The sequence below is a fragment of the Mandrillus leucophaeus genome, unplaced genomic scaffold (assembly GCF_000951045.1).
Source record: "Mandrillus leucophaeus isolate KB7577 unplaced genomic scaffold, Mleu.le_1.0 Scaffold198, whole genome shotgun sequence".
NCBI classification, from domain to species: Eukaryota; Metazoa; Chordata; class Mammalia; order Primates; family Cercopithecidae; genus Mandrillus; species Mandrillus leucophaeus.
The window spans coordinates 4,673,954-4,697,620 of record NW_012102009.1 but is presented as its reverse complement, the minus strand read 5'-3'; the positions used below and the strand labels follow the sequence as shown (position 1 = coordinate 4,697,620).

General features: G+C 38.7%; 1 protein-coding gene across 2 annotated transcripts; it reads left to right on the top strand.

Annotated features, from left to right (window-relative positions):
* The first annotated feature begins 50 nt into the window (after positions 1-50).
* MTERF3 (mitochondrial transcription termination factor 3) lies at positions 51-23,021 on the top strand. Of its 2 annotated transcripts, XM_011978670.1 has the most exons (9): positions 51-150; positions 3,035-3,378; positions 4,620-4,772; positions 10,583-10,772; positions 15,658-15,805; positions 16,181-16,252; positions 18,013-18,174; positions 22,585-22,646; positions 22,754-23,018. In XM_011978670.1, the coding sequence occupies exons 2-8, from the start codon at positions 3,045-3,047 to the stop codon at positions 22,609-22,611; spliced, it is 1,086 nt and encodes a 361-aa protein (XP_011834060.1). In that variant the 5' UTR covers positions 51-150; positions 3,035-3,044; the 3' UTR covers positions 22,612-22,646; positions 22,754-23,018. The 2 variants fall into 2 exon arrangements, with proteins under 2 accessions (XP_011834060.1, XP_011834059.1); XM_011978669.1 differs by lacking the exon at positions 22,585-22,646 and having other exon boundaries at positions 22,754-23,021.
* Positions 23,022-23,667: the final 646 nt, after the last annotated feature.

Sequence of the window (23,667 nt, the reverse complement as noted above, 5' to 3'; positions counted from 1 at the left end):
CCGGCCGCAGCCCACGTGGGCCGGGGAGCGCGGCTGCGCTTGGCCGGGCAGGCTGAGGAGCCGGCGTGCGGCACTGCTGGACTGGGCGTGCGGCCCTGCGAGTCGGTCGGTCCCGGGGTCACCCGCTACGGGGCGCAGGCCTCGCCACAGGTAAAGCAGGAGCTGCCTCAGCGCGAGGATCGCGGTCCTGGCAGGAGTTCAGGTTCCGGCGCACCTACGTCCAGACCGCGCCCCAAGGCCTCAAGGGCCTTTAGGTTTTCGCGGCCCAGTCGAAGGTGATTAGTTTTGTTTTGTGTTTTTCCCTGGCTGGCGTGAAAACTCAACCATGGTGACTAATTAGCGCGGTGTGAGAAGCCTCAGGAGGGGGCTCTGCCTTCCTGCGGAAGTTTGGGGGAACTGAAATGGGCTAAAATGGCCTAGGAAGTATTGAGAGGCCCTGTATTAGGAAGCTACCCCCATACCTCCCTTTCTTTCCTGATTTCATTTATAGCCTTTCTTAGGTAGAAATCTTGAACCCTATTTCAGTGCCTTTTTCAAGCGAAGCTCTAGGCACTCACTGAGAACCGTATATATGAATTAATAGACTTCAGAGTTTTTTAAGGGTTTTCTGTAATTTTCCTGATGAAAGGAACTTGTTAGAAGACTTCCGGTTGCCACCTCACAGGGCTTTTATACACATCTGCTTATCCCCTACCCGCTTTTGCATACTATGTAAGCCAGTGAGTTAACTGTACTTGCCATTGATTTATTTCCATTCCGCAAGCATTAGAGCAGTACAAGGCTCTGGGAGAGTGGAGAATAGTCCCTGGAAGGGTGGATCCAGGGATGAGACCCAGCCTTGCTCTCGTGAATGAACAATTAATCAATTGTTAAGATGTATAGGCAGCAATGAAATAATGTGGAGAAGATAGTGCACTTGTAAATAAAAATGCAAGGATAAACATTAGTTGTATGCACAAAGATCTTTTAATGACGGGATGAAATTTGAAAGTGAATCTTCCTGATGTTTAAGGGGTATTGAGTGTGGAAAGGCTTCAGGATGAATTTGGGATTTCGGAAGTTTGAAGTAGCATGAAGTGCTTAGACGTCAAAAAATGTTAGAGCTGATAGGGGCCTTACGAATCATCGTATTGTACCCTTAGCCTTTTAAAAAAGCATTATTTGAAGAATGGTTATTGACCCCACATCCACCCCACATCATGGGCTAGACATTTTGTTAGACTGCTGCCAGAAACAGCCTTGTCAACGTAGCACAACCGAGGTCTTCTGGCTTCCAATTTAGTGCCCTTATGACTTCTGTGCAGAGAATGAATGTTGTAGGTTTGAGGGAAAACTTGGCACATTTGGAAGCCCATTTCCTACCAAAATCTGACAGAAACCACCTATCCCAGCAGGTTATTGTGAATACTTATTTCTTTTCTAAAATCATCGCAAAAATACTTATTTCTTTTCTAAAATCATCGCAAAATGGGCCGAGCGCAGTGGCTCACACCTGTAATCCCAGCACTTTGGGAAGCCGAGGTGGGTGGATCACGTGAGATCAGGAGTTCGAGGCCAGCCTGGCCAACATGGTGAAACCCCATCTCTATAAACGTACAAAAAAGTAGCCAGGCGTAGTGGCGGGCACGGGTAATCCCAGCTACTCGGGAGGCTGAGGCAGCTGCCGACAATGGAGAATCGCTTGAACCCGGGAGACAGAGGTTGCAGTGAGCCGAGATGGTGCCATTGCACTCCAGCCTGGGCGACAAGGGCGAAACTCCGTCTCAAAAATAAATAAATAAGTAATAATAATAAATAATTGCAGGATGAAAGGACACTTTCACTTTCGTAAAATCTCTTTCAGCAAACTTCCCAAAACTACGCATCTCCAAGAGGAGATTAGACCCTCAAGTATTTCAAGTATTTGGTCTAATTTAGAGCATAAAACAAGCCAAATTCCACTATGTAGAAAAACAAAGTATAAAGTTGTAGGCCGCAATTAATTCAGCAGAATTCATTTGTATTTGGTTGTGTAATCAATAATAATGGCCAACATTTATTGAGCATTTCTTACATCCTGACTCTATCCTGTGTTTTATATGGATAATGTTATTTAATGTAAGATTATATGCATCAAATTTACCTTTCTTATTGGCTGGCTAAATATAAATCCCTTCATATTCCTGGAGTTTAACATAGCACTAGCCTTTCCTGATAAAAATCTTTTTGAAAACTACTTTTTCAGTCAAAATATACAGGTATTAATTGCTGGTTGCTTATTCATTTCTGTTACTTGGTTTTGTTTGCTAGTTTTGACCTTTTCTTTTTGAAGGCTTTTTTCTTCTTTCCTACAGTGAAACAAAACTTGACAAAACTGGTTTTGTTCAATTCCCTTTGGAAGAACAGCTTTATCTGTGAAGTAATCAACAGTGTTCAGCCCTGAGAATGAAGCAAGAAACTGCTTTCACTGTTCTATATATCAATAATAATAATTTGATGATTCATTTAGGACACAGTAGATTTCTGTTTTTTCATTTTGGGACAAATTTATATACATAAAATATAAAATGCATTTGAATAATTCAGTGTTACTTTGATCAGCAGTCTGCTGCAGAAACATCCTTCACACCAAATTTCAAGAACACTTAATTGCATCAGCTTATTCTCTTTAAATGATTAAATTAACAGATTAGTGAGGTCTGCTGTCATTTGAACATTTGCAGATTTTTGTTTTAAGCATTTTTCTTACACCAGTGATGTTGCATTGTTTTTAAATTGTACAGTATATCTTTATTTTCCACTCAGAAGTCTACTAGCTCAAGTAGTCAAGAGAATAATTCTACCCAAAGTCTATTGGTTTGTAACTGAGATTGCCTTGTTGTTGGACTTTCCTGTGCATAAGAAACATCTCACTATTTTAGACTAACTATATTTAAACACCTTTCATTTAGAAAAAAACAATTTCCAGTTTATTTTTTTGTTGTTTGAATACTGTTTTAAACATTTAAGTAAATTAAATTTCTCTTCTTTTGACGGTTATATCTTTCCTTTGTAGACTAAGAAAAATGGCTTTGTCAGCCCAACAGATACCCAGGTGGTTTAACTCAGCTAAGTTGAGGAGCCTCATTAATGCTGCACAACTCACAAAATGTTTTACTAGACCAGGAAGAACATTGTTACATGGCTTTTCTGCTCAGCCTCAGATATCCTCTGACAATTGCTTTCTCCAGTGGGGATTTAAGACTTACAAGACTTCCTCCTTATGGAATAGTTCCCAGTCTACTAGCTCAAGTAGTCAAGAGAATAATTCTACCCAAAGCAGTCTGCTTCCTTCCGTGAATGAACAGTCGCAGAAGACACAAAAGATACCCAGCTTTGATTCTGAGCTGTTTCTAGAAGGTAATTCTGAACTTTCAGAAAAGTCTCCCTTTCTCTACTTTGGCCATTTGAACAAGCTACCTGTTTACATTCTGCTAGCCCATTTCAGGTAATATTTTGTATCAAGAAAGAAAAAGAATAATACCGGTTCTATTGATGAACTTCTATCATACCTTTATTTTACTGGCTAAGAAAAAAAGTTTGTGGGCTAACATGTAAGATTATTTTATAGCTACACATATAAAACATTTGCTTTCTAAATACTTTGTTGTTTAGATTCTTAAAACAAAATTATTCTAGTAATTAGTTTTATTAGGGTATAATTATGTCAAGTAAAATTCATCTTGTGGGATATATAGTTCTATGAATTTTGACATACGCATTTAGTGTCTAACAACTACTGCAATCAACAAATAAAACAGTTATGTTACTCCAGAAAGTGCCCTCATATCGCTTTTTAGTCCGTCCTCTCCTTCCTATGGGTCCTATTCTAGGAATATTTCACTGGTAATGAAATAATATAAGGTTAAGTAGAATATGAAGGAAAGAGAGCTGGGGAGAGGGCAGGGAGGAGATGCTGGCTATAAATGATGAGAAAGGCTAGTTAATGATTAGAGGCAAAAAACAGAACAAGAAATCACAGACCTGATTCCTTAGCTTAAGGTATTGTGTGGTTCTAAGTGTCTTCCGTACTGCGTTTGATTTTAAAAAAACAAAAACAACTTCAGAATCAGCACCGTACTAGAGAGAGTCACATCTCCTGTAGAGAGGACTACAGGTTGTAGAAACAATCATAGAAGCCCTCTTAAAGATGTATTTGAGGGTAACTTGAAGGGAAGGGCATTGGGTCAAAACAAAGACTTTCAGGATATAATTACTTTAATCCATGCAATTCAGACTGTTGGCATATGTGTACTTTAGGCCAAGTTAACAGGCTATGGTAAACTCAATCTCTTTCAAAATGCGCTTGAAAGTTAGGTAATCTTTAGCATTCTCACCTACTGATTAAGTGAAGGAAAGGCATTGTGTGCTTTAAAATTTACCAACAAATTTCTAATCTTGGAGGAACAGTAGTTAGTCTGTCTAAATAGTTGTAACCTTACCTCTTAAAAGGTGAAAAATTGGGGTCCTCTTGAATGTTTAATTCTAAAATCATCCCGAGATTTAACTATTGAAAGAAGCAAACAAGGGAAGAGCCGGTCTTTGTAGAAATAGTTTTAAGTGTGCATATTAGAGCACTAATTTGTTTCTGTCTTTCAAAGAACTGGATGAATTGCCTCCATTGTCTCCAATGCAGCCAATTTCAGAGGAAGAGGCTATTCAGATTATTGCAGACCCTCCATTGCCACCAGCTTCATTCACACTTCGAGACTATGTGGATCATTCTGAGACTCTGCAGAAGTTAGTTCTTCTAGGTAAGTTTGACTAAACTACAAGTACTTTTTGTATGTACTCTTCATTACCTTTTTTACTTTTTTAAATTAACAATTTAATCTATACTAAGTAGTATACAAACATAAGCAAAAGTCAAATAGTATAAAAAGGCTTCTAGTGAGAAACTGTATTCCCTGCCTCATCCTTGCTGATCTTGCATCCTATTCCACAGATGTATCTACTTAACTTGTATCATGGTTTCTGTTTGTGTTCAACCTCCTCATTTTAAAATAATTGTTTATTCATCAGCTTTAGACATCATTTGATCTCTTGTATGTACACATCTACTTTTCCTGTATTCTTTTCAATTCTCCTAATATAAATTACAATTTTAGATCAATCAGTAGTTAAATTATGACTATAAATATTGCTATCTGCCCTAACAAGAAGTATGCTATCATTATTTACCTTCCTGTACAACTTTTCATTTTTCCAGCATTAATAGTTGCCTTGTTCTTCATTTGATGAATTGTTTTGTTTGTTTGTTTCTGGGGTTAAACTTTTCCATACCTTCCAATAGCCGCGCAGGACAGTTTTTCCCAGGTAACCCTATCAGATGATGTATTCCATTTCTCCAGAGTGGATTGTTCCCTGCTTGTCCCACTACCCTGACCTCCTTCCTGAAGCCACCGTCCTCCTGATTTGGATGGTTTCTCTCTAGGCCTACTCTATAGCTGTCTTCACTTGTTGACCATTAGGTTGCACTTGGATCTGGATGGCTGAAGGGAACCAGGAGATCTCCCTCCAAACTTTAATTTAGTCATCTTATTTTTAGTCTGGCATTTTATTACAAACTTTTGCTTTCCTCATTTTCTCTGGGTTTGGTACTTCTCATACTTGATTTTCCCAGATAATGAATCTCCTTTCTCCTGGTGCATTGAGAGGAACTGGATTTGGGGGAGGTCAGATTTCTCCACACCGAATCTGCCAGTTTTTAGTCTGCACCTCACCTCTAATCTCTCAGATTTCTAGGGACTCCAATTTTGGAGACTTTGGAGTTTTTCGTGGTACTGATCACTTACCACTTGCCAGATTCTCATTTGCAAGCATTTCAGTGTCGTCTTTCTCCTCTCTGATAAGGCTGTTGCCATGCCTTCATCTGTTTTCAGATATGTGGGGATATAATCTCGTTTCCTCAAAGAAGGATCTTTTTTTTTGTTTCTCATTCCTCATATTTTTGGGAGGTGATTTTTAACAGGAGAGGAAAAAGAAAAACCTTTGCTCTGTTAGAAACTTTGGGAGTCATCCTTGAATTTTTTTTTTTTTTTTTTTTTTCAGATGGAGTCTCACTGTGTCTCCCAGGCTGGAGTGCAGTGGCGCCATCTCAGCTCACTGCAACCTGCCTCCCAGGTTCAAGCGATTCTCCCACCTCAGCCTCCCTAGTAGCTGGGATTACAGGCATGTGCTACCATGCCTGGCTATTTTTTTATTTTTAGTAGAGATGAGGTTTCACCCTATTGGCCAGGCTGATCTTGAACTCTTGGCCCCAAGCAATCTGCCTGCCTGGGCCTCCCAAAGTGCTGAGACTATAGGCATGAGCCACTGCACTCAGCCTATCCTTGATTCTTATTGCTTTTGTCCCCTCCCTCTTTACATCTAATTTAACACCTTATCCTATGGATGCTACCCTCTTTATTTCTTTCAAATCCGTCCACTTCTGTCATCCTACAGTCACTACCTTGTTTAGGTCCTCATTTGTCACTGAGTGGCTGCAGGAGCCTCCTATCTTGATAGTCTTCTCCTCAGCAGTATTGGCTCTGATATCTTTACAGTGTTAGTGTTCTTTCTGAAATGCAGATCTAAGTCAGTGACCTACTTAAAATCCTTCAAAACCTTCCTATGGCATCAAAGCTTGCCCTGATTTGGCTTCTGCTTACCTGTTCAGCTCATGGCTTGCCACTTCCCTCCTTTGTTTAGCCAACTCCAACAACTGGAGAACATCACTGAAGTCCAAGTAACTTCTAAAGTGTCTTCTTGACCCTGCAGACAGAGTGACCCTCTTCAGGCTCTCATTTCACTTCCTGCTTACTTTGATCCTAGCACTCATGACACTCCATTATAATTGTATACTCATCACTCTGTGCCCAGTTACCCAAACGTTACCTGTATGTTTAGAATGGCCTTTGTTCTCAAGAAGCTTCAAGTCCTCAGAAACATCTAAATATTAATGCAAGGATGAAGGGCAAAGTGATAAGTCCCACATGAGAGATGCAAGTAAAGTGTTCTGTGAACCAGCCTAAGTGTCCATCAGTGGATGAATGGTTAAAGAAAATGTGGTATATTTATACATTGGAGTACTAGTCAGCTTTGAAAAAGGAGAGCCTGTTATTTGCAACAACATGGATGAACCGGGAGGATGCTATGCTAAGTGAAATAAGCACAGAATGACTAATGCTACATGATCTCACTTATATATGAAACCTGAAAAAGTTGAACTCTTAGGAGCAGAGGGAGCTGGGGAGTGGGGGTGGGGAGGAATGGGGAGTTGATGGGCAAAGGGTACAAAGTTTCAATTAGACAGGTGGCATAAGTTCTGGAGATCTATTGTCCAGCATGATGATGGTAGTTAATAATAATGTATACTTGAAAATTGTTAAGAGAGTAGATTTTAAGTGTTCTCACCACAAAAAAAATGATGAGTATGTGAGGTAATGAATATGTTAATTAGTTTGATTTAATCATTCCATTATATATTCAGATGTCAAAACATGTTGTACTCCATAAACATATAATTTTAAAAATGTACATTCAGAGGTAGGAAAATGATGATGTCTGCTGTGAGGACGTCACCTTTCCTCTCGAAACAGCTTTCCCTGTCTTATGGCAGGTGCCATGGGTAATACAAGATAAACTAAGACACAGTCCCTGTCTTACCTTTTTTTTTTGACACAGGGTCTTGCTCTGTCTCCCAGGCTGGAGTGCAGTGACACGGTCTTGGCTTATTGCAGCCTTGACCTCCTGGGCTCAAGTGATCCTCCCGCTCAGCCCCCCAAGTAGCTGGGACTTTAGACACATGCCATCCTGGCTAATTTTTTTTTTCTTTTGTAGAAGGGGGTATCACTATGTTGCCCAGGCTGGTCTCAAACTCTTGGGCTCAAGCTCTCCTCCCACCTCGGCTTTCCAAAGTGCTGGGATAACAGGCATGAGCCACTATGCCTGGCCCAGTCCTTACCTTTAAATAATTTACAGTATACATACAGGTTTGGAATATGTTTCAGCCATTCCTTTACCTGTATGCTGATACTTCAACAGCATGTGTTAGAAATAACTTAAATGATAGTAACTTAAGGGAGACTTATTTGCTTGGTCAGACAGTATTTTTGAGTACTCAAGTCCTAGTTGCTTCTCTGTTTGCTTCTGAGACCCATTTTCTGCCTGATCTGTGTCCCAGGAGGCCAAACCCCTATGCACCAGGGTTCCTATGCCAGCTGGCTTCTTGGCAGCTTCAGCCAGCGGGAGGCACCTATAGGACAGAAGGTAGAAGAGCCAGGTGGGGATATTTTTCCCATGTTCCTTGCCTTCTTTGGGTCCTGTACCTGCCTCGCTCCATGACAACAGCTCTCTCGAGCAGCCCTTCCTTAATAGCCTGTAGTCCCTCTGTGCCTTGGTAACATTTTGCCTCCTTGTCTCTTTAATGTTGGGAGGGTTCTTGTTTGTTCTCTTAAGGCTGCTCACACCGCTGTATAGAGTCCCTTCATTAAAGTCCTTGTCATTTGTGCTTTCTAGGGCACGTTGTATAGCCTGCTAGACCCTGATTGATGTACTAAATACGTGTAACCATAACTGAATACAATGGTAATATTCGTAATTACTGAACTGATGAGGTAAAGCCCAACTAGACTGGTCACCTAGAGGTTAGAATCGTTTACTATTCTTTTTTTTATAACCCCAGTGCCTAACAGAAGTGCCTGGTCCGTAGTGGGCATTCAGGGACTATTTTTTCAAGTTAATGAAATGAAGTGAGCCCAAGTTATTTGCATTGAGAGCAGTGTGCATTCCTGATGAGATTCTGCTCTCCTACTGCTGCTAAAAAAGCAGCTTTTCAGGATTTCTGTTCGAGCACAGTCAGGGTGTGACAGCTCATGCTGAGCAAGGCACTTCAGTTCATGTCAGCTGTAATATTGAGTTAAATGTGAAGTCTGAACCCTTTATGTTATTTTTAAAGCATCTGTTCTCCCGTTTATCACAGATTTTTGGAACTGGTTTTCATCTTATTTATTTGTCCATCTAATAATTGGATTTATTTTTCTACTAATATTTAAATTACAAAAGAATTACATCTGGTTGTCAAAAGTGCAGATATTATAAGAGAAGGACCTCTTACCCTCTCTTCATCCCCAGTTCCACTTCTCAAAAGTAACCACTATTACCAATTCGTGGAAAAGCTTTCCAGACCTTTTTCTACACATAGGTTTTATACTTTTCTGTAAACTTAATTTTTTTTTAAATTTTATGTTTTTCTAGTAGAGTTAGTATATATTTAGATTCTTTATCTAGAATTAATTTCATGTAAGATATAAAGAGAATGTTTTTTTTCAAAGGTATAGCTAGTGGTTCCATATATTTTAACAAATAGTCTATCTATTTGATCTGAAATGCATATTGTTGTATAATAACATTTTTTAGTTTATTCTGGATCTTCATTCTGTGAGTGGGTGTATTAGGCTGTTTTCACACTGCTGATAAAGACATAACTGAGACTGGGCAATTTACAAAAGGAAGAGGTTTAATGGACTTACAGTTCCATGTGGCTGGGGAGGCCTCACAATTATGGCGGAAGGTGAAAGGCACGTCTCATGTGGCAGCAGCCAAGAGAAGGGAGCTTGTGCTGGGAAACCCCCCTGTTTAAAACCATCAGGTCTTGTGAGACTTACTCAGTATTACACAACAGCACAGCAAAGACCTCTCCCCATGATTCAGTTACCTCCCACCAGGTCCCTCCCATACCACATGGGAATTCAAGATGAGATTTGGGTGGGGACACAGCCTAACCATATCATTGTGTCTATGTGTATTTAATCCATTTCACTGTTCATGGGCATCTTTTATCAATACCTGTTTAATATCAAGAAATTTGGATTTATAATCATATTTGGTTCTAATATTTGGAGTTATAATGAATATGATTTTTTTTTTTTTTATTGTGGATGCCATTAAGAAGTTTTAAATGTGGAGGTTTAAGGTTGTATATTTTCTGCTTTGTTGTATACTTGAAGGGCTATGTGTTCACTTGTTCTCAAACATTTCTTGAGTTTCTTCAAGGGACTTGTCTCTGTGCTAAAGACCTAGAGATTACAATGATGAGTAAGGCACAGGATCGTTTTTATTCCCCCTATGATGGGAATCATAAACATATTTTTAAAATAATGCTTATAACTAAGGAAATCATAAAATCTTCAGAGACAGTAACATTTTATTCATATTGTTTGTTACCCTGCAGAATTACCAGTTACTACGGGGTTCATTAGGGACTGACAAACATTCTGAAACAATATTCAAGAAACCTTAGACAAAGATGATGACCCTACTCCAGTATGACTTAGTGAATTTGTTTTGGGGGGAAATGTAGCACTAAATGCTCTATTTTCCTCTGTACTTGATTTTTAAAATAAATTCTATGTTGTTTCTGCAACCAACTTAGTTTAAAAATATTTAGAAGTTTCTAGTGATCTATCTCAGTGCTCCTTTGGATAGGTATTGATCTCCATCAGTAATTTCTTGTGCTTATGTATATGAGTTTAACGGGTGAACTAAGAAGTCATCTTCAAACAGTATTTATAATTTATTATAGGAGTGGATTTGTCCAAGATAGAAAAACATACAGAAGCAGCAAACCTCCTTCTGAGACTGGATTTTGAAAAAGACATTAAGCAGATGCTCCTGTTTCTTAAAGACGTGGGTATAGAGGATAACCAACTGGGAGCATTCCTGACAAAAAATCATGCAATTTTCTCTGAAGACCTTGAAAATCTGAAGATCAGGTAGGACTTTTAAAAGGATTATCGGCCGGGCGCAGTGGCTCAAGCCTGTAATCTCAGCACTTTGGGAGGCCGAGACGGGCAGATCACGAGGTCAGGAGATCGAGACCATCCTGGCTAACACGGTGAAACCCCGTCTCTAGTAAAACATACAAAAAACTAGCTGGGTGAGGTGGCGGGCGCCTGTAGTCCTAGCTGCTCGGGAGGCTGAGGCAGGAGAATGGCGTAAACCCAGGAGGTGGAGCTTACAGTGAGCTGAGATCGCGCCACTGCACTCCAGCCTGGGCGACAAAGTGAGACTCGGTCTCAAAAAAAAAAAAAAAAAAAAAAAGGATTATCATATAACCCAAGAAGTGGTTATGAAGGAAATATATGTGGAAATTATTCTTTAAGTCTCTGCTGCACAAGAGTCTATGGAGATAATGAACATGAAAGTTATTTTTTTGTTATAGACCTTTTTTGATCTAAATTAAGTATTTACAACAGTTATTTTATTCAACTACCTATTATTATTATTATTATTTGAGATGGAGTCTCGCCCTGTTGCCCAGATTGGAGTTCAGTGGCAAAATTTTGGCTCACTGTAACCTCCGCCTCCCGGGTTCAAGTGATTCTCCTGCCTCAGCCTCCCAAGTAGCTGGGTGATTATGGGTAGCCACCATGCCTGGCTAATTTTTGTATTTTTAGTAGAGATGGGGTTTCACCATGTTGGCCAGGCTGGTCTTGAACTCCTGACCTCAAGTGATTTGCCCATCTTGGCATCCAAAGTGCTGGAATTTTACAGGCATGAGCCACCCTGCCCAGCTCCATTATTATTTTTATGTTTTCAACTTATTACTGAGTCAGTAATTAACTCTTTCTCTTTAGAAACTGGAATAAGTTTTTTTCTTAAAAAAATAAAATCATCAACACATAGCTAACTTATCTGAGAGTACGCTTAAAGATAAGCTCTTTTGTAGTTTTTTTGTCTGGCCAATTTTTGTTGTTAGATGTTTGATATTGTCGTGGCAAATTCCTATGTAATTTGCTTAATCATTTCCATAAGTTGGCTATTTTGGTTGTTCCTTGTTTTCTTCTTTAAAGAGCACTTTTATAAACATCTCTGTACTTCATTCAACATTCAAAGAATTACTGAATTTGTGAAAATAAATACAGTGAGATATTGACCCATGAGGTAAGAATCCTGCTAGGCATTGGGAATACCACAGAGAACAAAACCCCTGTCCCTAAGTTAACATTTTGAATTCATCATCACCCCCACCTGTCACCCAAGCCAGTCTGTATTCCCAGATTCACTGAATACCTTTTGCCAACTCAGAAATATTGGCATTAATTTGCTTTCTCTTCTTTTATCATCTACATCTAATAAATCATGAAAGCCCATCAGTTCTTCCTTTCTTATAGCTCAAATCAGTCATGACATTTCTCTGAATCTTTGCTTTGACTGTTTTGCCTCAGTTCCCCATCATACCACACCAAGACTACTGCAACAGTCTGCTAATTGGTCTGCCTCTAGTCTTGACCCTCCAGACTGTTCTCCACACTGATGTTGATTCTCACTACATTTCGGAGAGCTTTGCAGTTCCTTAAACCATCATAGTCTAATGTCTTTTCTCAGAATTAGGAAAAAAAAACACGAAACAAAAACCGCATTTATTAAATTGAACATTTGAGCCCTTCTATATGCGAGACACTGGCCTAAACTTTAGACATCAGAGACAGTCTTTCCCTTCATGAGAGTGATATTCTGGTGTAATATAGATAGGCTATCACAATACAGAGGGGAGAGAGAATGATTCTAAGAAACTAATCTGACATATCCAGCTCTAGTCTTCCTGGCTGTCAGGAACACTAATTCCCTCTGCAGTCAAAAACCAGCCTTTTTGCTCAAGATTTATTCCAAGAAAGCATGAATACCAGGAGGGTAGGGATCATTTCCCAGGCTGCACTTATTGTTAATAGCCCCTTTGTACATGGGAGTCGCAGAGAGGTTAAATAATTTGCCCAAGATTACACACCATTAGTATAAGTAGCAGAGTAAGTGGTTTCAACTCCAGTTAATCAAACTCCAGGGTTCTGACTACTACATACTGTCTCTGCATTTAATTCTTTGAAGGAAACTTAAGCTTAGTAGCTTAAGTTACTTGCTCAAGCCATACATGCTCCTAACAACTGAGGAATATTCTCACATAGGTAGCATAGTCCATTGATTCCTAATCATAGTCCATTGATTCCTAAGTTTTTTTCTTAAAAAAATAAAATCTGGCTAAACCTGGCTGGCTATCAAATTAAGCTGTAGAACGTTTATAAAAATTACTTAGAATTTTGTAATACGTCATGCAACCACATATATTCAAAAGAGTATACAGTAAAAAAATACTGAATAGGCACGGGTGTGAGAACCTTTATTTAAATGAACTTTGTTACTAGTTCTGATGTATGCAGCAGTCTTATTTCTATAACAGCTGATTTCATGTACTTATTTTTTCAATAAAAAATTATGTTTAAAAGATCCTTGTAGAATTTTCAAATGAATAATTGGCATTTTAATTATTTAAATACTCTTTTTTTTTTGTTGGGTGGGCATTATATCTTAATTTTTTATTGGAAAAATCATTACAATGTAGACAATAGTTTTGATAATTTTTTAATCAAATGCCAAACCTTGCTGCCAAAAAAACAACAAGTAATACCTCCTTTTCTCCTACTTTGTCCCTTGGCCTTCCAGGACCCACCTATGGATACAGCTGCTGTTATCAGGAATTTTTGTTCAACCTTCTAGGAATGTTCTATAAAGCATATATCTGTGTATACACACATGAATACAAATACATAACAATTGGTAGCATTTATACATACTATTCTGTATCCCACTATATTCACTATATCTTGGAGATTATTTTTTCTTGGTGCTGCCTATTCTTTTTAACTCTAGTACAGTCCATGCTGCGGATCTCCCTAGTACCTGTTGATAAGCGTGGAGTATGTTTCCAGTCCACTGTTAGGACAAGGCTGCAGTGACTTACTTTGTATACTTCTGAAAAATCACACATATTGGTGTCTCTCTGTAGGACATATTTCTAAAAGTGGAAATGCTAGGTCAAAGGGTATGTTCATCTGTAACTTCAGTAGATATTGCCAAATTATCCTTCAAAGGGTTTTTTTCCAGTTTATACTCTCCCCAACAGTGTACAGAAGTGCCAGCTTCCCTATTATCCTCACAAATACAGTGCTATCGCACTTTGCTTTCAGTTCATTGTATAGATAAAAAGAATACTTTATTTGTTGGTTTGGAGCATCAAATGTTGAAACATGGAATGTTGTTTGGAGCATCTTTTCATTTGTTGAATTTCTGTCTACATTTCCTTTTCTGTAATATATCCTTTGCTATTTTTTAACCAGGCTTTTTTCTTTTTTGGTAAACGTTCTTTTATATATTAAGAAAATTAGTTCTGTATCTGAGATATGTTGCAGATATTTTTCCTAGATTGTCACTTGTCTTTTGACTTCATTTATAGTGGGGTGTTTTTGTTTTATTTTGTTTTATTTTGCCATGCACTTAAAATTTTTATATACTTAAACTTATAAATATTTTAACTATTTTTAAAGGAGTAATAGTCATGTGATTATAAAGTAATATAAGTTTGGGTATATAGTATGAAAATACCATAGGCTTTAGATGTAGGCATGCCTGAGTTCACATCTTAGTTTTGTCAGTAATTAGGTGATGATCTCAGACAAGTTATTTAACTTCCCTGAATCCATGTTTCCTCAAGTGTAATGAGGAAAATTTACCTGGCTCACAAGTTTTTTGGTTTTTCTAGTTAGAATTAAACAAAATAATATCCTGATATATTTTAGACATTTAGTAAAACTATCTTTTACTATGTTCTTAGATTTTTTTTTAAAAAATGTTATTTTATAGTCAAGCTTTCTATATTTTACTAACTTACATAGTTTAATTTTCAAAAACTTAGCAGGAAAATATCTAAGTTAACAAAATACGTATTGAAAGACCGTAGTAAAAAATTATTTATGAAAATACATATTCAGGCCAGGCATGGTCACTCAAGTGTAATCCCAGCACTTTGGGAAGCCAAGATGGGCGGATCACTTGAAGTTAGGAGTTTGAGACTAGCCTGGTCAACATGGGGAAACCCCGTCTCTACTAAAAATATAAAAATTAGCAGGGTCTACTGGTGCATGCCTGTAATCCCAGCTACTTGGGAGGCTGAAGCAAGAGAGTCACTTGAACCTGGGAGGCGGAGGTTGCATTGAGCCAAGATCATGCCACTGCACTCCAGCCTGGGCAACAGAGCGAGACTCTTCCTGAAAGGAAAAGAATAGAAGAGGGGAAGGGAGGGGCTCAGTAAATATACTAACCTAAAAAATGCTTCTCTCAGTTGTAACCATTATTTCCTTAATTTTCTTAATTTGTATTGTTTTCTTAATTTGTGTTTTTCTGTTCTTATCCCAAAAAAAAAAATAACAAAAAAACTTAAGCAGAAGCTATTTCATTCGTTCTTACCAAGTAATAAACCAGATTAATTGAAAAGAGAATCTAAAGGTTGGTGCAAAAGTAATCATGTTTTTGCTATTGAAAGTAATGGCAAAAACCACAACTAATACCTATTAGTGGATTTCAGAATTATTTTCTGTTTTTAAGTGTAAATGGAAACCATCTAGAGTTGGGTGAATGCTTATTTTGTTTTAAACATGTTTTTGCCATTTTTGCCATTGTTACAGAATGCTTTTATTTAGTTAGTAATTTAGGATGTGGGAGCCTTTTTAAAAATAGCTGTTATTTTGGAAAGCAGCATGAGACTGTGTCTCAAAAAAAAAAGAATGTAAATGTTTATCACATGCGTATGTATTTATGTTTCTCTAGGGTGGCTTATCTGCTTTCAAAAAATTTCAGTAAAGCAGATGTTGCACAGATGGTCAGAAAAGCACCATTTTTGCTGAACTTTTCAGTGGAAAGACTGGATAACAGATTGGGATTTTTTCAGAAAGAACTTGAACTTAGTGTGAAAAAGGTAAAGAAAAGGAGAGAATTTGTTTATTTCCATGTCTGGTACATTTTAGTAGCTGATAAATCTCATGTTCCTAACAGATGCCCAGCCCATGTGAATCATATACATTTCTGGTATTTTTTGTACAAAAATGAATTATCCTGCTAGTTTAAACATAGAGCTACATTATTTTATAATACTTAATCAAACTGGTTCCTTCAGTTTTTGTTTTCTTTTTTTCCAAACAGTACTAACATTATATATTCCTGGGGTTCCTATCATTTTTCTGATTGGGTCATATTTTAAGTTTTAACTTTGTGTCTTAGTAATGCCTTAATCCTCCAAACTAGTTAAAGATGCACATATAGTAATACTAGATTGTTTTGTTTGCAACCACAGACTAGAGATCTGGTAGTTCGTCTCCCAAGGCTGCTAACTGGAAGTCTGGAACCCGTGAAAGAAAATATGAAGGTAGGACAACTTTAGGCTTTTGAGAAATCAGTTTCTTTAAGTGTTAAAATCCTCTGAAGAGAATAGATTTTGCTGTCATCTAAAAGAAAACTAGACTTTAAAATAAGTTATTTCTAAAAAGAGAAATAGGAAATTATCTTTAACAAATGTCTAGCAAGCAGTTTGTTTCAGTTAATATTTTCATGTTGACCAGGTATTAACATGAGTAAATCACCTTGCAGACATTGATACCCACAATCCTAAAGCAATAGATAGGGATATAAGTGGTACCCTGAAACTGTTTCTGTTGCCCATTGTGGGAGTCTGATGTCTTTGTTACCTGGGCAGTGTTACCAGTCTACGAAACTACTCCTGTTGGCCAGCATGACAGTCTGTGTATGTCTCAGGGAGTTTTGGAGGCTGGATCCAAAAGACTTCTGTGAAAAGAGTAACAGATAACACATTGCTCTCCTTTGCACCTGTCCCAATTGCCAACTCTCATTCTATCACAGAATGTACTAGACACTCTTTACTGTCCTTCCTGCAAGAGAATAACATGAAGCCAAGAGCAGCTGACTAGTTAGTATATAAAGCTGTAGTAGTATTTGAAATATTATGTAAGGGCTGTTTTCTGAGGTGAACAGTTCAGTCATTAAATAAATCTTTATTGAGCTCCTGCCCAAGCGCCATGCTGGGGAGACAGCTCCTCCTCCCAAGGAGCTTACAGTCTAGTGGGGGATCAAATCCAGAGTGATGGGGGCAGTTACTTGGTGGGCGCACACAGGACACTATGGAAGCAAGTAGAGGACCTGGCCCATGTTTGGTTGTTTAGTTCCTTATCTCTGCTTGGAATGTTGACATGTCATTTTTTCAGACAACATATATGTCGGTGTGCTTGGGAGCAAAAGCTCAAAAAGCATTTTGATGATCCTGCTGCTGAAGGATCTGTTTGGTGTTGCCTCTGACCTGCAGCCCTCCCATGTCACTCATTCTCTCTCATAATTATGGTTGCCCCTTTGGTGATCTTCATGACGATCACTGTGTAGCTCTTTCTCAGCAGAGGAGTTTGAAATTCCGGTGACCCCAGGAGCCGGAAGCTGTAATTCCCTGAAGGCACTGGCATAGCTGTCTCCAAATTTTAAAATGTTATTTTAAGTTTAGAAGAATCATGGCCAGGCGCGGTGGCTCACGCCCGTAACCCTAGCGTGGGAGGCCGAGGTGGGCAGATCACTTGAAGTCAAGAGTTTGAGACCAGCCTATCTAACATGGTGAAACCTCATCTCTACTAAAAATACAAAAATTAGCCAGGCGTGGTGATAGGCACCTGTAATCCCAGCTACTTAGAAGTCTGAGGCAGGAGAATCGCTTGAATCCAAGAAACGGAGGTTGCAGTAAGCTGAGATCGTGTTACTGCACTCCAGCCTGGATGACAGAGCGAGACGCAGTCTCAAAGAATCTTGTCCAGATGCGGTGGCTCATGCCTGTAAGCACTTCGGGAGGCCAAGGCGGGTAGATCACTTGAGGTCAGGAGTTCACGATCAGCCTGGCCAACCTGGTGAAACCCTGGCTCTACTAAAAATACAAGAACTAGTCAGGTGTGGTAGCATTCCTCTGTAGTTCCAGTTACTTGGGAGACTGATGCAGGAGATTGTGCCACTGCACTGAAGCCTGGGCAACAGAACAAGCTCTATCTCAAAAACAAAAAGAATCAGCGCAGCCTTGCCATAGTACCAAAATAACTATTTCTACTTATTATTCATAGCAAATTTACTTTCGTTTAGGTTTACCGTCTTGAACTTGGTTTTAAACATAACGAAATTCAACATATGATCACCAGAATCCCGAAGATGTTAACTGCAAATAAAAGGAAACTTACCGAGACATTTGATTTTGTGCACAATGTGATGAGCATTCCCCACCACATCATTGTCAAGTTCCCACAGGTAATGCCACTCACAGCTCTCTCTGTAAGCGCTGCCATTGCGCTTCATTCAGAGCTGCTGTCCAGCTGCATGGTTCTGTACACTGGGAAGAGTTTACAACTTTCAGGGCACAAATGTACATCTCCTGAGGAGAAATCAGTGATTAGTCTGTTTCCCTGGAGTTTCTACCTAGTCCTAGTTCTGTTTGTTGGAATCAGGCAGAACAAGTCGAATGTAGTCTCTCTCATGTTTTTCTCCACTTAACTTTGAAATAGATCACTTCCCTTAAAGGTCTTTTCACTGCTACGTGTACTTTTTAGTCACAGTTTATTTAAATCCATGAATCAATGAGCCATATTGTAATGATCCCCATCCCAATATAAAAGTGTTCCAGTTTGCCATAATGTCCAAGCCGTAATTATATTTTCTAAGCTAATCAAACTCTTGTATTCTTTACCTAGTGAGTGATATTATCTGCTGTTCACAAGAATATTGATCTTGAATATTACTCTTTAAAAGCAGAAACTTTGTCTGATTTATACACTGCCAAATCCCCAGTGCCTAGAACTACACCTGGCACTAAGGGAAGCGCACAATTAATATTTGATGAACCAATGAATGATTGGATTTTATCAAAGTAATCCTTTTTTCCTATTTCCTATGTAAATAGCCACTCAGTATTTATTGGATAAATGACAAACTGAATTTTTATTTAAGTGATCCTTCTACTCCATTTGCTAGAACACGTGTGTTCCTGTTTTTGAAAAAAGATGGGTAAAAGAAATATTACCTTAATACAGCTCTCAGAACTAGACTGCATTAGATCCAGTTCCTTCACATACAGCTATATTTATTTGCCTATTATACTTCACGAGGAATGGGTCTCTAATATAGGATTTTCCTATTTTACCAAACATAAATATACTCATTATGGAAGTGTTAGAAGCCTACAATTTTGTGAATTTGACTCATGGAGTAATTGTAAAATAATCTTCAACAAAAAAGCAATGACAGTTTGTTTTTCCCTGGGTTGGTGGGTAATTCAGGGACCATAGATGATGGTAAGAATATATGATATTGTCCCCTCCTGACCTTCGTGGTCTGTCATTTTTCCAGTATATCACTGAGCATCCATCAGTGCTAGACACTGGGCACTGAGGATACAAAAGTCAAGCAGACATGGTCTCTGTTCTTGTGGAACTTATAATCGAGTGTGGAAGACAGGTTTTAAAATAGAATTGCTTTGGTCGGGCGCTGTGGCTCACGCCTGTAAACCCAGCACTTTGGGAGGCCAAGTTGGGCAGATCACAAGGTCAGGAGTTTGAGACCATCCTGCCTAACACATGAAACCCCGTCTCTACTAAAAATACAAAAAAAAAAAAAAAAAAAAAATTAGCCAGGCGTAGTGGCGGGCGCCTGTAGTCCCAGCTACTGAGGAGGCTGAGGCAGGAGAATGGTGTGAACCTGAGAGGCAGAGCTTGTAGTGAGCCAAGATCGTGCCACTGCACTCCAGCCTGGGCAACAGAGCAAAACTCCGTCTCAAAAAATAAATTAATTAATTAAATAAAATAAAATTGCTTTATATGATGGTAAAAAGTCCTAATCTGAGCTCTTACAGTGTGATTTAGAAGTGGTAGGAGAATTATAGAAGTAATAACAGCAATTGAGTACTTACTGTGTGCCAGCTCTATCTTTATTGCTTTATTTGTATTAACACAGTTAATTCTCACAACAACCATGTGAGGTAGATGTTATTATTACCCCTATTTTACACATAAAGAACTTAAGCTTAAAGAGATTTAAGTAACCTGTCCAAGGTTACCCAAGTAACAAGGTTGGGGCACAACCACGATTAGAACTCCAGCAGTCCAGTTTAAAAACCCAAGCCTTTTACTAGGATCTGCTAGAAGTGACATTTGAATTGTCTGTAGAAGAGTGAGTGGTGTTTGAAAGATGGAGAGGAGCTTTCCAAATAGAAGAAATTATAAGTTGACCAGATGTATCAAAATCACTTAAAAACACAGATTTGTAGGCACCCCAAACCCTTGCTTCTGAGAAGCTCTATTGTAGAATTGTGGCTTCCAAATTGGGATTCTCAGATTCCTAGAGTCTGGGTGGAATTATTGGGTGAAAAAGAACAGAAAAATAAAAAGCTTATTAATGAAAAAATACATTAACAGACAGTAAGGCTGTGAACGGGCTGATATAGACTTTAAATTTTTGGCTGGTGTTTAAATCTCAGTGGCGTGGAACTAATTTTCTCATGCAGATAATATTCCTGGTTGGCAGATCTGACTTAGGATTAATTAAAAATGGGGAAAGAAGTAATTTAGTCATTTCAAAGAAGAGATCGTGGAAGGTAGAGGATAACAAAAGCAGTTTTAGGGTAATGAATGTGAAGAAATCACTAGGCTAAGGAAAGAGGTTATATTCAGTATCCCCCGAAACCTTGGCTCTCCCCTTCCTCTGTGATTTTCTGTGAAGGCAAAGCTGAAGTCCACCTAAGGATTAGAGGGAACCAATAATTCTCAGGCTAGGGGCACGTTTTTTTTTTAACTCCGAAGAATTTAATATGTCATTAATGGGATGAAATTTTTGTGCCAATGGCAGAGTAGCCCCTGGTGGCCAACAACCCTCCTCCTGCACCACCACACCCATAAAAAAAGAAGGGAGAAACACTTCAATCTGAGCAGTAACTTTTGGACTTGAAAGAGTACACAACTCTCTAATGATGGAGTAACTTTGGACCACTGGAGAAGTAAACATAATATCTACTCATAAGCTAAATAAATGCTTTGAAGTGTTATTATATTTAGGAAATTAATAATAGTTTGGGAGCATCAGAACCGTTTGTGGTTTTGTCTGTATGCTGGGTGATAGTTGTTTTTTGGTTTTTGGTTTTTTGGGTTTTTTGAGACCGAGTCTGGCTCTGTTGCCAGGCTGGAGTGCAGTGGCATGATCTCAGCTCACTGCAACCTCCGCCTCCCGGGTTCAAGCGATTCTCCTGCCTCAGCCTCCCGAGTAGATGGGACTACAGGCGCCCGCCACCATGCCCAGCTAATTTTTGGATTTTTAGTAGAGATGAGGTTTCACCATGTTGGCCAGGATGGTCTCAAACTCTTGACCTCGTGATCCGCCCACCTTGGCCTCCAAAGTGCTGGGATTACAGGTGTGAGCCACCGTGCCCAGCTGGGTGATAGTTTTTTAAGCCAAGAATCACTGCATTGGAGTCATACTTTAAAATATATATATATATATATATATATATAACTTCTTACATCTTCATTATCCATAATATTGTGATTATGGGAATTTAATGATCAGAACAAGGGCAGAATAGCAGAGACTGAAAAGGGAGATGTTCTGTTCCAAAAGCAAGCCAATCCCATGTTGAGGTAGCACCCTGTACTTTTTTTAGTCACTCTTCTCATAGTACTTTGGTTTTCAACAATTGCTTTTCATAGTGTCCTTTCCAACTGATCTGTTACTGTTTTCACTTGAATGTAGGGAAAGAGGCCTAGGGGTTGTGTATCATGTCCTGTGTTCACATTGTGTCTGTAACAGCCAAGAGGAGAGCTTGAGGCAGGCATAATATTGAAAGGCTTCCTCTGAGCCTCGCTAGGGGGCCTCACAGATCTCTCAGGCTTCAGGGCTGTAGCTCAAGTCTGGCCAGATCTCCCATTTCTCTCTTCTTTCTGCAGTCGGCTGTAGAGCCTTGCCTGCTTCTGACTCCTTTCTAAAGTTGCTGCTCACTGTAGTTTTTAGGAGTTTTAGTTTGAGGCAGGTAAGACATACTTTCCCAGTTGCTCTCGCAGAGGTCAGATTCATTTCATTTTGATTCTAGTTAAGGGGAGGTGTGTGGGAATTTAAAAAGAGAGAGAGGTGTTACAGATTATGAAATCTTACAATTTTTTTTACAATAACATCTTGATCTCTAACATTGGTTCAAGTTAGCTCTCAGAGTTGCTGATTAAGTAGTTTTGGGGTAAGGCTTGAAGATTTGCCCTTTTTTTTTTTTTTTTTTTTTTTGAGACAGAGTCTTACTCTGTTGCCCAGGCTGGAGTGCGGTGGCAGGATCTCGGCTCACTGCAACCTCTGTCTCCTGGGTTCAACCAATTCTCCTGCGTCAACCTCCCGAGTAGCTGGGATTATAGGCATGTGCCACCACGCCCAGCTAATTTTTGTATTTTTAGTAGAGATAGGGTTTTGCCATGTTGGCCAGGCTTGTCTTGAACTCCTGACCTCAGATGATCTGCCTGCCTCAGCCTCCCAAAGTGCTAGGACTACAGGCGTGAGCCACCGCACCAGGCCGAAGATTCGCTTTTTTAACACATTCTCCTCTGTCTCTGGAGCACTCAATCTTTGCCCACATTATAGCCCTTAATTATTTTATTATTTTTTTGTATGTTGATTTTGAATCCCTTTTTCTAGTTTTCTAACAGAAAATATAGGATTTAAATCCTCTGGCATTTATCCTACTTCCTGAACACGTGGTTAGTACTTTGTATTGGTTAACCTATTAAAATTTTTGCCAAGTAAACTTTTTAATATTTCATCCTCCAATGTGCAATGTTTTTTAAAAACTTTTTTTCTTTTCTAGGTATTTAATACAAGGCTGTTTAAAATCAAAGAAAGACACTTGTTTCTTACCTATTTAGGAAGAGCACAGTATGATCCAGCAAAACCTAACTACATCTCTTTGGACAAACTCGTATCTATTCCTGATGAAATATTTTGTGAAGAGATTGCCAAAGCATCAGTACAAGACTTTCATAAATTCTTAAAAATGCTTTAGATTTTTATGTATGTGAAAATGCAATATTGTAAAGTGAATATATGTATGAATAAATGAATATATTTTTAAATGCCTCGGGTCTCAACTGATATTGGAAACCATTTGATACTGTAAATTTGGGTACATATACTGTGGTAGATTTTTCATCAAGTTCCTAGTGACTCAATTCTTCTTTACCTTTTCCTTCTTAGAAAATACAGCAAGTTCAGAGAAAGGGAGAGAGTTGGTTTACTTTAAGTTGGTGCTTTGTCATTCTAGTGAAGATGAAAACGGAGGATTTTAAAGTGGTTTCATTATAAAATGGCTTTATTTCATTTGAACTGTTACAAGTTTCCAGAGCACATACTACATTAGTCATCTAATATCTACAGCTCAGATAATGCCACAAAGCACACTTCATTTTGGATTATCTACATTGTTAACTTCTTGAACACAGATATTCACAGTTGGCTAAGAATCAGGAAAAGGACAGAGGAGTTTAAAGATTAGGGGCAATGAGATATAGTGAAAGGCTTAACTAGCCTTTGACTTATTACCAGTAAAAAAAGATTTGTTTTCTGTTTATGACGTGTTATCCTGGGCAAGTGATTTCATCTCTGAGACTTTGCTTTTTTATTTGTAAAACGAAGTATCACAACTTCAGTTGTCTGCGTTGTGATCACTAGGTTGGGTAGACTGTTAACACTGGTAACCCCCATGAACCACACCTGGTATTTGCA